General features: G+C 43.4%; 1 protein-coding gene across 3 annotated transcripts in view; it reads left to right on the top strand.

The window, feature by feature from the left end:
• LOC124340902 (ETS-like protein pointed) overlaps positions 1 to 14,074 on the top strand; it is a 31,800-nt gene that overhangs the window by 9,588 nt on the left and 8,138 nt on the right. For 2 of the 3 annotated variants that reach the window (XM_046793683.1, XM_046793685.1), the window contains 3 exons: positions 6,165 to 6,281; positions 9,838 to 10,038; positions 10,804 to 11,331. In XM_046793683.1, the coding sequence (XP_046649639.1) occupies positions 6,165 to 6,281; positions 9,838 to 10,038; positions 10,804 to 11,331 (846 nt within the window). Of the gene's footprint in view, positions 1 to 4,454; positions 5,165 to 6,164; positions 6,282 to 9,837; positions 10,039 to 10,803; positions 11,332 to 14,074 lie in introns of those variants that run through there. The other variant, XM_046793684.1, reaches the window with a different exon arrangement.

The raw sequence follows: 14,074 nt of genomic DNA, 5'->3' as shown, positions 1-14,074 counted from the left end.
ACTTGGGAATTGTTTTTTAAAAAGTGAAATAATAATAAAAAGAAATTTTTTTTTTAAATGTTATTATTATTATTTCACACTTGGCGGAATGGAGACTAACAGGTTAAAATCTGGGCGCGGCTCTTCAGAGTTGCTGTTGTTCCGTTTTAGTTTTTTGTTCCTCCCGCCCCTCTTGACGGATGCATTTGTCACACGAAAAAAAAGAAAGAAAAAGAGAAAGAAGGCGTCGGCCATTGTTTTGTTTATTATTTTTCCATTTGGTTTATTCCCGTTTTGATTTGCATCACCGCGATGATGATGATTATCTCCACTTTTTGGAAAAAGAAAAATACTTTACACCCAAAAAATGGTTAAAATCTTGACGTCCTGTTTTTTGTTGTTGTCAATTTTTGTTGTTATCTATTTCCCAACTGTTATATTTAAACATTGGAGAGAGAGAGAGAGAAAAGAAAAAACTTGTCGCCACCGTGTTATATATTCAGCGTTGAAAGAATTGGGGGATTTTCGGTGGTGGTGGTGGTGGTGGGCGGTGGCGTGGCACCTTTTTGACACCTGGGCACCGCGCGCATCGTATTAGCGACAGTCGATAGCCCCCACTGGATGGATGGATGGATGAGTTTTCATTGGGGAAACAACAACAAGAGCCGACATCCATTAGCATTTCAATAGTCGATTTGTCGGATGGGTATCAACTCTTTTTGAAACCATTTTTCTCTTGAGGCTCAAAATGCGGTCGGTTTGTTTTTGTTCCCACATGCCGGACGGTTTTCTATTTTTTATTTTTTGGCGACTCGCTCATTCACTGACGGATGATCCGATAAATCTCTGAGAAAAGAAAGAAAAGAAAAAAAATCTTAACTGGAATGAAGGAGATAATGAATTTATCTGGGGCTGGAATACAAATATGAGGAGGCCCGCATCGGCCATTGCTGGCAAATGATGATAATAAGTAGAGAATAGAGAGATTCTTCTACACACCACACTAAGGGGGGCCTTCACACACAATGTCGATGGGGTTTTTTCTGGTTTCTCTTATCTCTGTGGCGGCGGCCCACCATCATCGCCCGCCATTAGTTAAATGGATGAGAGAGAGAAGAGAGAGGCTCGTGTGACAGACAGCAGCGAACTCGAGAGGCAACGAACCATCAATTGAGATCATCAGAGAAAGAAAGAAAAGGTTCTTATCAGCCCCTGTCCGTGTGTGTTGAGGGGAGTCACTGGGGCTCCCGGTTTTGGTGGCCAAAGAAGAAGCCATCGCTCATCTTTCCAATCGCCTTTTTTCTTTACGAGTTAACTTCATCCTCTCTCGAGCAATTGCTGTGCACCACACAAGATGACGACTAGACTTTTTTTCTTTCTTTTTTATCTGAAAATGCCAACTATGCCTCCAAGTCCAAAACAACAAACAAATTCCTGAAATTTGGTCGAGAGAAGAAAACAAGAAAAACCCTTTTTTGGGTTATTATTCGGGTTGAAAACATTTTGGGTAAAAGTCAAAGGGGGAGTCCTTGGAAAAAGTTCAAAAGGATCATTGACGTGTGACCCGTATCATCATCATCATCGAGTTCCCCTAATTTTTATTTATTTGTTTATAAGAGGGGACATTGCAGACTACAAGGGCCGAGAGCAACAGCCGAGTGGGGGTGGGTTTCCGTGACCCGAAACCCGAACAAAAAATCGGCCCGCAATCTTTCGAGAGTAATATGTAACAACCCGCTCGTTTTGTTTTCGTAGAGAGAGGGATTTACCGTGTTGCTTTTGTTGTTCACTTTTGATTGAGAGGGCTCTCTCCCACTTGAAGCTTCACAAAAGAAGATGAGGGGGGACAGAAAAAGGTCACGTGACCCTCGTCGCACATCAAATCAGCGCAAGTTGACCGCGCCCTTATCCCATTTTTTTTTTCTTTTTTATAATTTCAATCAAATCGAGAATGAAGGTCGTCGACTTGTTAAAGAGCCCAACAAAGGAAAGTTAAGGGGGGAATTTTAAAAAATTGGAAGAACCTTTTTTTTAGTTTAAAAAAGATTCCTACGTTTATCTCTTCGGAAAGAAGAGAGAGAGAGGGGACCGGATTTGATTGTCCGGAATCATGAATGAGCTTCTTCTTTTTTTTCTTCCTGTATGTATAAATATAAGGTTGGGGGACACCCTTATAGAAAGGGAGAAAGCAGATGAATGGAACAAGACACATTCTCTCTCTCGCAACAAGACGGACGGGAAAAAGAAGCGCCCTCTACTACACATCCAGGGGTATACTACTACTACTCTTTTTTTTTACTACTATCCACTGCTGCTGGCTAGCCGAATGGATGGTAGGAGGAATGAATGAACCAAACCCCAAACAACTTCCTCCTCGGGGGCCCCTTTTTTTTTCTTTCTCCCCTTCTCTCTACCACACGACGACCATTCATAAAAACAGGAGAGAGAGAGAGACTCCTTTTTTTTATTATTATACTATTTTTCTCTCTTATATATTTCCCCCCCTCCGGAGAGAGCTGCAGCCCAAGGTGTAGGTGTATAATTCGAGAGAGGGGGCGCGCTTGAATGGAGGGTCAAAGGCTCACATACATACAAGAAGAAGAACTTTTTTTCTCTCTTTTTTCTGGGCTGTTCTGTTGAAAAACTGGACGTCGTCGCCTCCAGCTCCCCCTCTAGCACTCTCCCGAGTGTGTGTGTGACCCAACTTCCGGCGGCGGAGTCTCTCTCTCTCCTACACACACACACACACAAAACACACGCGTGTATACATAGAAGAGTGAATATTATATATCCCCTAGACTCTCTCCGGTCACACAAAGAACACAAACATTCAATCCGTCATTTTTAGGATGTGTGTGTGTGTTGTACTTGTAGAGTAGAGAGAGAGAGAGTCTTTTGTTGGCGATTGGCGCAACTCTCTTGTGTGTGTGTGTGTGGGTGGATATCAATTTTGTAGATTTTTTATTTTTATTCCATTTTTAATAGCTCAGGTTTTTCCCTCTTTGTGGGATAGAACATTTTCTTGGTTGTGTGTCGCCATGGAAGAAATCATTTCTTCTTTTTTCCAGGGTCATTTTTCCAGGAGAACCTCGAGCCTCAACTCGGGGTAGCACACACACACTAGTAGATATAAATAAATAAGAACGAAAAAAAAAGGGTATGAAGAAGAAGAAGAAAATAGCGCTAGTAAGTTTGATATTAGTGTTCGTATAGCCAGCAGACTCCCGCGTGACTGCCTCCGGGCGAAATTTTTTGTGTTCGGGACAAATGCCATTCCCGCTGGCTATTTAAATCTTTGTTTCCCTCCGGCTTCCTATTTTTTTTCTTCTTCTTTGTCAAGTTTAATCTCTACTCGATTCACACGTACCACCAAATTTCCATTCAAAATTTGACGGACAAAAGCGGGAAAAATCAAACCGCTTGAAAATCCTATTGGCGGCGATTTAAAATTTCCCTCTCGCTCTCCTGGTCCCATAGTAAATAATTCCGCACAGTATTACATCTATTAAAAGTAAAGTCCCTTTTAATCAACCCAGTGGACACACACACACACATACAAACACGGGTCTGAAAATGAATGAGCTTCGCCCATTCATCATCTCATTGAAGAAAAATGTTTCAAAAAAAGGAAAAGATAAAAAGAAGAAGAGCGGCGAGGCCGGTTTTAAAAAGAAACGGGAGAACACGTGAAGGAGTTTGTGAATGACGTCCCACACGATGAATGGACTCTGTCCAGCGTGATGATTACCAAGATGATGATGAAATCTTTCACGACTGTGGCGAGAGGTGTACAACAATAGGACTGCAGGGATTTTGCCATCGGAGCGAGCGCTCTTCTATTTTCTATTCAATTGTGTTTGAATTTTACGTCGTCTTCATCATCACCGTCCACTGAGCAGCTTCTCTTTCATGCCGATCCTCCGGCTGATCTCGATGGTCTTATACAACTTGATTCTCGTTCAGCTACTACCTGCTGGTTTTCTCCTTGATGGCAAAATTAAATTCGAATTTGAGCGGAATTGCCGAAAACCTTCGGACGATCGAATCCCTTCAAATTACATAAAAAAAACCTACACGACCGATTTCCATGAAATTTTCGATGGGGGGGTTGTTGTGTGGGGTGGGAGGGTGGCTTTTTAATGGCGACGCACCACCTAGCGGCGGCTTTAACCTTGGAAAAACGAAAAAATAAAAAAAGCTGCTCTATTCTCTCTCTCTCTCTCTATTTACACACTGGACTGTGGTGGGTGGGCACCGCCTACACCACCCACCACCTTCTTCCGCCACGGAGGCCCCGCCCTCACGGTGCGCGCTCCACTGAAAGAAGCCGGAGCAGGTTTTTTCTTTTCTGTTTTGTTGTGTATTTTTATATATTTCTCTCTCTCATTTTTCTTTCATCTTTTTTTTCTTCTTCTTCCCCCCTCTCTTTCCTTCTTCTTCTTCCTCTTTTTTCTACTTTTCTAGTAAACTCGCAGAGAAGCCCAGTCATTCATCAACCGTAAAGTCGGACGCATCGCAGTAGACCATCTCTTGCTTATTATTATTATCTCTCTCTCGCAGACTTGTTGTTTTTTTATTTTTTATTTTTTCACGAAAGTTTCCTTTGAGAGTGTGTCTGCGTGTGTGTTGTGTTTTGTTGTTGGTTCTCTCCGGCAGAACTGCTCGAGTGACAGACAGTTGTGTGGTTGTGTGTGACTTTAGTGCCAACTCTTTTTTGTACCTCATCTTTTTATTTTTTAAACAGTTGAGCGTTTCTTACGTGTCTTGTTCTTTTTTATCGTGCGTGTGCCTGTGTGCTAGTTGTTGGAGGTCCTTTATTTTTCACGAATTTTACCTTGGAACGGCGGCGTGAATTGCGAGTTGTCGTCAACGAGACGTCAAGGCCGTTGTTGGTCAAGCGGACCGACGTCGACGACGCCTCACGCGTGCGCACCTGTTGATTGCCCGATCACGTGGCGTCTGCCTTCGAAAATATTGTTGATTTCTCTTTCTCTTTTGAAAAAGAAAAAAACGAACCTCTCAATCAAGTCGTCACTTGCTTGTTCTTTATTTTAAACAATTCCTGCGTGATCGTCGTCATCATCATCGACGTCGATCGGGTTGATTATGTACATCGACTGTCACCCGAGGTTGATTATGATGGGCATTAAAACTATGAAGCCCCTCAACGGCACTCGTTGCAAAGGTAAAAATGAATTGTAATAATAGACGTGCCCGGTCGTCTCTCTGGTCGTCTCTCTTTTTTTCTATTTTTATTTTTTCAAATTTCATTTCCCTGAAAATGGTTTTGAAATGAAGAGTGATGCGTTTGATGATGTGCCAAAACCCTTCGGCGTCGGCCACCATGTGGCCATTCACCACACAAGTCGACGCTGGACATTAGGCCAACACACAAAGAGTCAGCTGGCAGTCTAGAAGCTAGGGACCTCGGACCTTTTTTCTTTTTTTAAAATAGAATTATATCAGGTGGTCAGCGCGCGGTACCGAGAACAAACTTTTTTCGGGTGTTGAGGGAGGGGGGATGTATGGGCAGGGTTTCATCCCTTTTAGGAGGGGGGAGAAAAAAAGGTTAAACAAGAAGATGGAAACTTATAATGACCCAGAAGGTTCTGTTCTGTACATGTATACAACAAAAAAGAGGGTTCACTTCGCTAACCTGCTGCTGCTGCCCGTTTTTTCTCTTTTCTGTGTGTGGCGATGCTTATGCCTATCTCGTTAATGCTCTCCTTATTTCGTTTTTTTTCCCCCTTTCGGTTGAGCTCATTTAGCGATGCATTGAACAAAAACCCCCCTCTTCTCTCTTCGAAGATATCCGATTCTTATTTCCCGGGAATATAACAGGCGTGTAATGGAGTTGGACTTTTCTTCTCCCCCGAGTTAGAGAGTTTTCTAATCGTCAATTAACTCTTGCGCTTGTCTCGACAACTTAACTGTTGATTACCTCGATGCAACTTGTTATTATCATCTCTATGAATAAAAATAAAAAAAGAAGAAGAGGAGAATGAGCTGCTGCTGTTGCTGCCGGTAAAGTGTGGCTTGTGCTACAAAGCAGCTGTTTTTACATAGCCATCACCTGTCTTTCTCGTTTTTTTCTTCTTCGGAGATGTACAGACAGCACGAAATAAAAATAAGACGTTGTTGTTATGATGCTAATTTCTGTTTTTTTCTTTTTTCTATTTATTTAGATATACCGGCCCAGGTGCCACCGCTAACGCCGGGTACCAACAAGAAGATGACAGAGGCCCTTAAAGCCTCGTTCGCTTCGTGGGAGAAGGAACAGGAGCGTCTGGGCATCCCCAAAGGTAATAATTACATATCTATTCTATTCTCTTCTTTCTCTCTTCCATTTCGACAGTTTGAACACGACACGCCAACACAAACGAGAAAATTTATCGTTAAAAAAAATCGAGCTCGATCCTCCTTTTCAACCACTGGAAACCTGTTGTTGTTGTTGTTGTAGTTACGGCAAGCGGCTGCTACTCATCCAAATAAGGGGAGGGCCTTTCTTTTGTGTACCACCATCGAGTCCTATTATCTTTCTTTCTTCAATTTTTTTGGGCTTCTTCCCTCCTTGACGCCTTCGATATCCATACGGGATTGTGTGTGTTGGAACAAGAAAGTGAACATTTCAGCTTCTTTAATTCCTGACACAGAGGCCCATGAAACAAACCGCCCTCAATCAAGTCTTGTATTCCATCGAGGAGTAATGGGGGGCCTATAATATAGAGAGACACCATCATCATATCTTTGGTTTCATCTTGTTCTTAAACTACGAGCGGCTTGGGTGTTTTGGGGGAGAAAACTGGTAATCTAGAATTTATCCTGGCGGCGGGGAAGCTATTATTCTAGCGTCTCATCTCTAAACCTTTTATGACACCAGGTCGAGATAACGTCCTTTCCCCCTTTTTGGAATATATATATTTTTTTTTATTAAGATAAATGCGAGTATGCGACTATAGGGTGTCACTCTCCTTCTAATATTATCACACACGGGGTTGTGTGAATCTCTCGGACACGTCCAGTCGGGCGGTGTCAATATCTCATCTGAGTTTGGGTGGTGCTGTCCGTTCATCTCTCCCTTTTCTCGACAGTTGATAAGAGAACAAGAAGAAGAAGAAAATCGGTCGATCCGTGGAGAGCACTTGTCCGAGAGATTATTAAGCGATGCCGGATGATTGGAAGCTTTCAGGTGCAAAAGACGAGACTATATGAAAAAGACCATCAAGGTGAGCGAAGGGTCTAGATTAATCAGCCACGCGCCTATCCCCCGATTTTGTGATGGGTTCCGGGCAATATTCAATCAGGCCGTCAGAATAAAAATCCAATCATCTCTCCAGCGTTTGGCCCAACTTTTATTTTTTGACCTGTTTTATATCTTCACCTACTCGAATTAGTTAGAGGGAAAAATTGGGCAATATTTTTCAAGATATTGGTAAAATGGCGATTATTCGGGTAGACTTGAAATGTTTCTGGTAATACTAGGAATATTACACGTAGGTTCTCTTCACATGTTTTTGTGTGTGGCTCTTTTTTTTTCTCTCTTGACACCTGCCGACGAATATAATGACGGGCGAAAGGGACGGGTGGCGGCGGTTGTGCGTTCTATACCTTAGCGGTGAAGGAGAAGAAGACGAGGGGGGAAACACGTCGGCGCCTCGGGTCTGCCCAGCACAAGCCAAAAATATTGGGAGTCGAGTTGAACAAAGAAGAAGAAGAAGAGTTCCTTCCCCCCTCCCCCCATACCCATCCCCCCGATTCTTATTTAACATTTAAGGCACGCTTGACCACAATCGATTTCAATATGGATGTGCACAGGGACGATTCTCTTTTTTTTTCTGTTTTAAAAGTCGTGAAGCTCCTAGAAAGAAAGAAAATAATATATTTTAATCGGATATATTAAAACCCTCCCCTTACCATTTCGGGTACAATATCATTAATTTTATTTATCTTTTCTTCCCTACCAACCGAAAATTACCTTTTTTTCTTTTTGGTTTTCTTCCATCATTTCTTTTAAATGGTTTTTCTTTCTTTTTCTTTTTTTCGGGGAATCATTTTGTCCGTGACCGAACGTGTTTCACTCGGACTTTTGCTCTCCTTTTTTTAAACAAATTCTTTGATGAATTTCAAATTCGCCGCCTATGCGATTCCGTTCAAAAGTTCCGCCCCGAGTAAAAAATAAATCGACTAAACAACAAGTCGAAACACGCTGCGGGAAAAGTAAAAAATAAAATAAAATTCTCGCTGCCGTCGATGATGACGTCACGGAAACAAAAGTATGTCTATACCTACCTACATACGTATATACGTCTGTATATGTAGGGATTCCGGTGCGTCGGTTGCCGCGCCGAGGCGCCGGCATTTTCAACCGTCACGCTCACGTGCGTCGACATTCCCGATACTCTTGAAAACTCCTTTCTGACTTGTTACCTACTGTTGCAGGAGCTCACATGACATGGGAGAGAAATAGAGAAGCTTATAGTCTAGTTATCTCTCTCTGACTACTACTAGACACGAGTTGCTGCCCCCCCCCCCTTCTAAATAATAATCCAACGTCGGCATGCCATTCTATGTATTGGAATAACAGATTTCAATCTGGGCATTATTATTTTTTCCTCCTCCATTTCTTTTGTCTCTCTCTCTCTCTCTCTCGCATTTTCCAGCGATTGCATCTGATTTTATTTTTGGTTGGGGTTTCTTTCTTTTTTTCCTTACTGGCATTAGGGGACGTAATGAGTTGTGTCTTTGAGAAGGAACTGGAATGAACCAGGTGGAACCCAACCGGTAGATGTCGAAAAGAAGAAAAAAAAGAAAAAGAGATAGTGTCGTGAATGGAAATATTCCCAACTTTTATTGTCAGATGCTATCGGCAGAGCAGTCGAGCGAATCCACTAGAATATTATTTTATTTTTCTTTCAGTGTGCGGGGGGAAATATAATAATAATAATAATAATATTAATACTTTTTTTTGTTTTCGTGGTTCACTAAAATGGGTAGCGGCGACGCCCTTATTCTTTACTGTTTGATTTTGACTTGTGCTATCCCCCCCCCCTTATTCTTGTCGTGGCTCCGCCTTGATTGGAAACAATCGCCTCGCAACAACAACAACAACAGCAACAACACAAAAGAGATTTGTTAGATTTCGCGTTTTTTTTATTTTTTATTATTATGACTATAAGGTAGACCAAATTTGTTTTTTTTTATTTTTTATTTCGGTTGTCGGGATTGAGAATGACTCGATCTCGTGACTTGTCGCATTCTATTCGTATCCGGTGGCCGCCTCCTTTTTCTCTCTCTCTCTCTGTGTGTGTGACAACTTCTTCTTCCAACTGCAGACTCAATAGACACGATATGCATAATGTACACGTAGATACAGTAGTACAAGTGGGGAAACAGTAGCAGTAGCGGCGGCGGCGGCGTCGTGAATCCAGCCCAGCTTTTGGTGAGGGGGTGCTGGTGGGATGACCTACATATAGAAAAGGCAACCTTCCTTCCTTTCCTTGCCTTGCTGGTTCCCTTTCTGCTTTAGTGCTCCTCCTCTATCCCCTCCTTGTTAATAAGAGAAAGGGGAGGAGCGGGGGAGGAGGGCATATACGGCGCTACCATCGTCCAATAAAAACCCGTGTGGCAGCTGCTCTTTTGATTCAGTCGTCGATGGGGAACCGCCAACGCCGCACAGCGTTTCACCCTGCCGTTTTTCTTCATTTTCTTTTATTTATTTGAATTTATTGTTGGTGCGGCGTCTAGCCAAGTGCCCCGTGTGCTAACAAGTGTCTCCTCTCCATCTCGGTGTGTGTGTGTGTGGTGTCTTACATTTGCTGATTGAAATTTTTTGAATTCATTTGGTGAACGTCGTCGCAGATCCGCGACTGTGGTCAGAGAGCGACGTCTCGCGCTGGCTCAACTGGGCCATCAAAGAGTTCTCGCTGGAAGGTGTGGTGCTGCAGCACTTTCGCATGCGAGGCCGCGACATGTGCGCCATGGGCAAGGAGAACTTTCTGGCCCGAACGCCTCCCTTCATGGGCGACATCCTCTGGGAGCATCTAGAGATCCTTCAAAAAGGTAAGAAAAAATAATCAATTTCTTCTTTTCTTCTACCAATTTTTATTTGCCAATCGAGTCTGATCAAATCATAAAATCACAACCGATGATTCAATCACGGAATTGACATTTTGTGCGCTGTCGCATTTTTTAGTGGCTTGCGCAAACACAGAAAAAAAGTAAAAACCCGACAAACCGCATAGGTAAAAGTCAATGTCTAGTTTGGTAATCAAAAGAAGTAGAAAAAAAAGGAACGGCGGGAATCCCGACCGCGATCGCTGGGTTGTAAAATTTCAAAGATAGATAGATAGACTATAGGCTGCGCAGAATGTTGGTCGGGCCATTTTATAGTAGGGGTTGTATAATAAGTAGATGTCTATACCTTCTTTGTGTGTGTGTAGTTGATGTTACGTCCTCGATCGGAGCGTTTCTTGTTTTTAGTGCACGGGGACAATTTCATGACGTCTCCTGGCTGCTGGAAAACATTCGGCCATCAAACGTCAAATAATCATCAGCCAGAAAAAAAAAGAAAAATGTTGTCTGACTTGTTTGCACCCGGTGGTTTACCATCCACGCCAGTAGAAAGAAATAAGACGAAAAAATTCGAGTAGTATATTATAGGTGCCCATTTTTTAATGCCTTTATTTGGTTGTTACCTTGCTGGAATTACTCTACTTAAAAAAAAAAGGAAAATGTTGTTGTATTATGTTCTATCTCTTTTGCTGCTGTGTGTGTGTGTGTGTGGTTAATAATTGGTTTGGTTGCTGGGCGTATTTTTGTTTGTAGACGTGGAACGTGCAGCGCTGGGCAGTGTGCCGGCCAATTTTTACGAATCCATTTGCGTGCCAGTGCCGGATCTGAGAGACTTTCTGGCCGGCAGTAGTGCCAACAACAACAGCGGCAATAGCAACAACAATAACAACAACAGCAACAGTAACAGCATCGGGGGAGGAGGCGGCGACGGAGGCGGATTCTCTCCACCACCTCCGCCTCCGCTGGCCGCCGTCTCGTCGTCCGGCTCCAATTCAGCCTCCAACGCCTCGACTCCGGCCGGATCTTCTTCTTCGAATACGACGTCGCATCCGCCGTCCGCTCAGCCGCAGGTGTCGAGCGGATCGCCGCCCCTCTCCATTCAACCCGTGTCCCCGCCCACGCCGCCCACTCCGCCGACGCTCAAAATGATGACATCCGCCGCCACCCTTTCTCAGCAGCAGCAACAACAACAACAACAACTCAACAACGTGCTGTCTTCGATGAATCCATCGCGGCTGGCCGTGTCATCCTCATCCAACGGTGTCACCTCCTATCTCGAAGGTAAATCAATCAAAATGATCCTCCTCTTCATTCTTAATTTTAACATCAAACAAGAAAAAGAGAAAATGACGAAAGAAAAGAAAGAAAGAAATGGGAGTCGTCGCATAACTCATCACAATTATACGCGGCTGGCGTGCAATTGAATATGAGGCGATGCAGCACGGCGGAACGATATTCCCGAAAACGGGCGACACAAAAGAGACAGAAATAAATAACACGCAAATCCCCCCACCAGTAATACGAAAGAGAGCGGTATTACGCATTATCTCTTCTTTTTTATTTTTATTTTTTGTGTTGTTTGGATATTTCTTTTCTTTTCGCCGCCCTTATTGTATGCGTATCCCTTCCACCCTCCTCCCACTCTTCTTGCAACCTGTACAACTCCCAGTTCTCAAACAACTGGTTAGGTGTATACATACCAAGGCGAGAGGTTTTCCATTTTTATTATTTTCAGACAGAGAGACAGAGAAAAGTGTCAAAATGGATATTAGAGTTAAAAAATAGAAGAGACACTCTCTCTATATATATATAATAATAGCAGAGAAGAGAGAGACAGAGAGAGAGAGAGTAGTAGATTGTGGAAACAAAAGCAGGCGTGGAGAGTGTCCCATTGCAGGCGGGCCGGAAACAGGAAGTTGGCATTTGCCAGGGCAGAGAGCGTCCCCCCCCCTCCTTTTTCTACACTACTCCCATGTTGTCCTTTTTACTTGACTCTTTTTTTTATCTTCCTCCTAATGAAATGAATAGAAAGAATGACACACCACAACAGGGTGGAAATATATTTATTGCGCCAACAATGAATCGGGCCAAAAAGAAAAAATAACGAATTTTTTTTTTTTTCGTTTATTCTCATTTAAATATGATTCCTCCTTGTTGATGAATCATCGGATTTCTAAAATAATCATTTGAAAAAAAAAGGAAAAATTCGCCACGGTCATACACTCACTCGGTGAGTAGTGAGTGTACGAGCTTGGCTTTTTTTAATGCACAATGTGTGGATGCGCATAGAGCGACGTCAAGTACCGTTGCCCGCCAGCGCTTGATGCGTGTACGGCTATTGCGGTCGCCGTCATTAAATCCACCCTCCCCCCCCCCACCCCCCATCTACCCCCCTCCTTTTTTTTTTTATTTTTTTTCCTATTGAAACCACCTCATCAACCTTGTATGTGTATGCTCATACCTTGGAGCCGGCCCGCCCCGACGCCCCTCCTCGTCAGTCAGCTTTTAACATTGAGAGATCGGACCGGAAGTCAACTCTCTGCGCTCCATGTTGTTGTTGTTGTTGTTGTTATATTCTTCTTCTTTTTCAAACGAAAAAAAAAAAAAAAAAAAATATTTTTTGTTTCTTTTTCGGCGCAGTGATTTTATTCCATGCCAACAAACAACAACACAGGGTCGTAAAAGTTTATAGAGTTTCCGAGTGTGTCTCTCTACACACACACACGAGTGTGTGTGTGTCTAATATTTTCGGGATGCGCTTAAATAAAAAAAAGAAACGGACGACAATGAAACGAAAATGTAGACGAAAGGATAGAACAAGATTTTTGATTCAATCATCGTGATGCGCGCGCACACACACAGAGACTATGAATAATAGCAGTTAAGAAGACTCTTCTTCTTTTTATTTTATTTTTTGGGTTGTTTCCCTTCAAAATCAACGTGGCGTGAACATCTAAACATGTTCTCCAACAACTCGTTTCTATTTTTCTTTTTTTTTGCCAAGTCTTGTACGTACAATAGACGCAACAACAGCAACAACTAGAAAAGAAATAGAAGAAGAAGAGGGAAAATGAAGGGGTTCACCCTCACCGGTTGGCGTCCCGAGTAAATGAGGGAACGGCCGTGAAGTTGATGGAAGACCTACGCACAAGTAGACACGACATCCCCTGCACACATAGACACACACAAAAAACCCTGGTGGAATATCAGACAAAAGAAAAAAGAGAACTCGATGATGATTTCTGTGTCTGTGTGTTGCAACCTGTAGAGTTGTACTACCTCTCTCTCCGTGATTTTCTTTCTCTCAGCTGATCATTCACGTTGTGTTGTGCTGGATAGCAAGCAAGCCCCCCCTCCATGTGATTGGTTCCGGTCGGCCGGTTCTGTTTGCGTGCGCTATCTGCACGCCGAGTTGTTGTTGCTCATCGGGAAAGAGAGAGAGTTGTCGACCCACCAATTGTAGGCTGGCGCATCATAATCATAATACCCAAGCCCGAAAAAGGAAAAATAGACATGATGATGCGCGTGCTTCCATCGCATCATGGGGATGGCCTTTTCCACCAGTTCCAGTTGGTTCCCTGATTTTTTGGTTCGGTTCGGCCGGGCCCCACCAGAACGACACGCAACCTTTTCATTCTCTTCTTCTTCTTCTTCTTCTTCTTCTTCGTCGGAGGGTGGCTGGGTTGCCGTTCTCCATCCCACCACCCACTTGGCCCCCATTGACTAATGTGTAGATAAGGAGGAGGTTCCCTTTCGCTCCCCCCGTTGAAATGGAAAGAATAAAAAATAAGAAAAAATAGAAAAATAAAAAAAGGAACTTGCGCGCGGGACCGTGCGTCTCGCTATAACAACCCGCACGCCCGCGTCTAATACTTGTTGGTTCACTCACGGCGCGCACAGACGTACGTACACGTCTACTGCACTGAGTGGCCCGTAGTTGGAAGTGAAAAAGGGGGCGGCTGTTACCGGCGAGACTCAACCCACAAAAGGGCATGGCCCTCTCTCTCTCTCTCTCTCCTCTCCT

This window comes from Daphnia pulicaria, chromosome 5 (genome assembly GCF_021234035.1).
Source record: "Daphnia pulicaria isolate SC F1-1A chromosome 5, SC_F0-13Bv2, whole genome shotgun sequence".
Taxonomy (NCBI): Eukaryota; Metazoa; Arthropoda; class Branchiopoda; order Diplostraca; family Daphniidae; genus Daphnia; species Daphnia pulicaria.
This window is presented reverse-complemented; position numbering and strand designations above follow the sequence as displayed.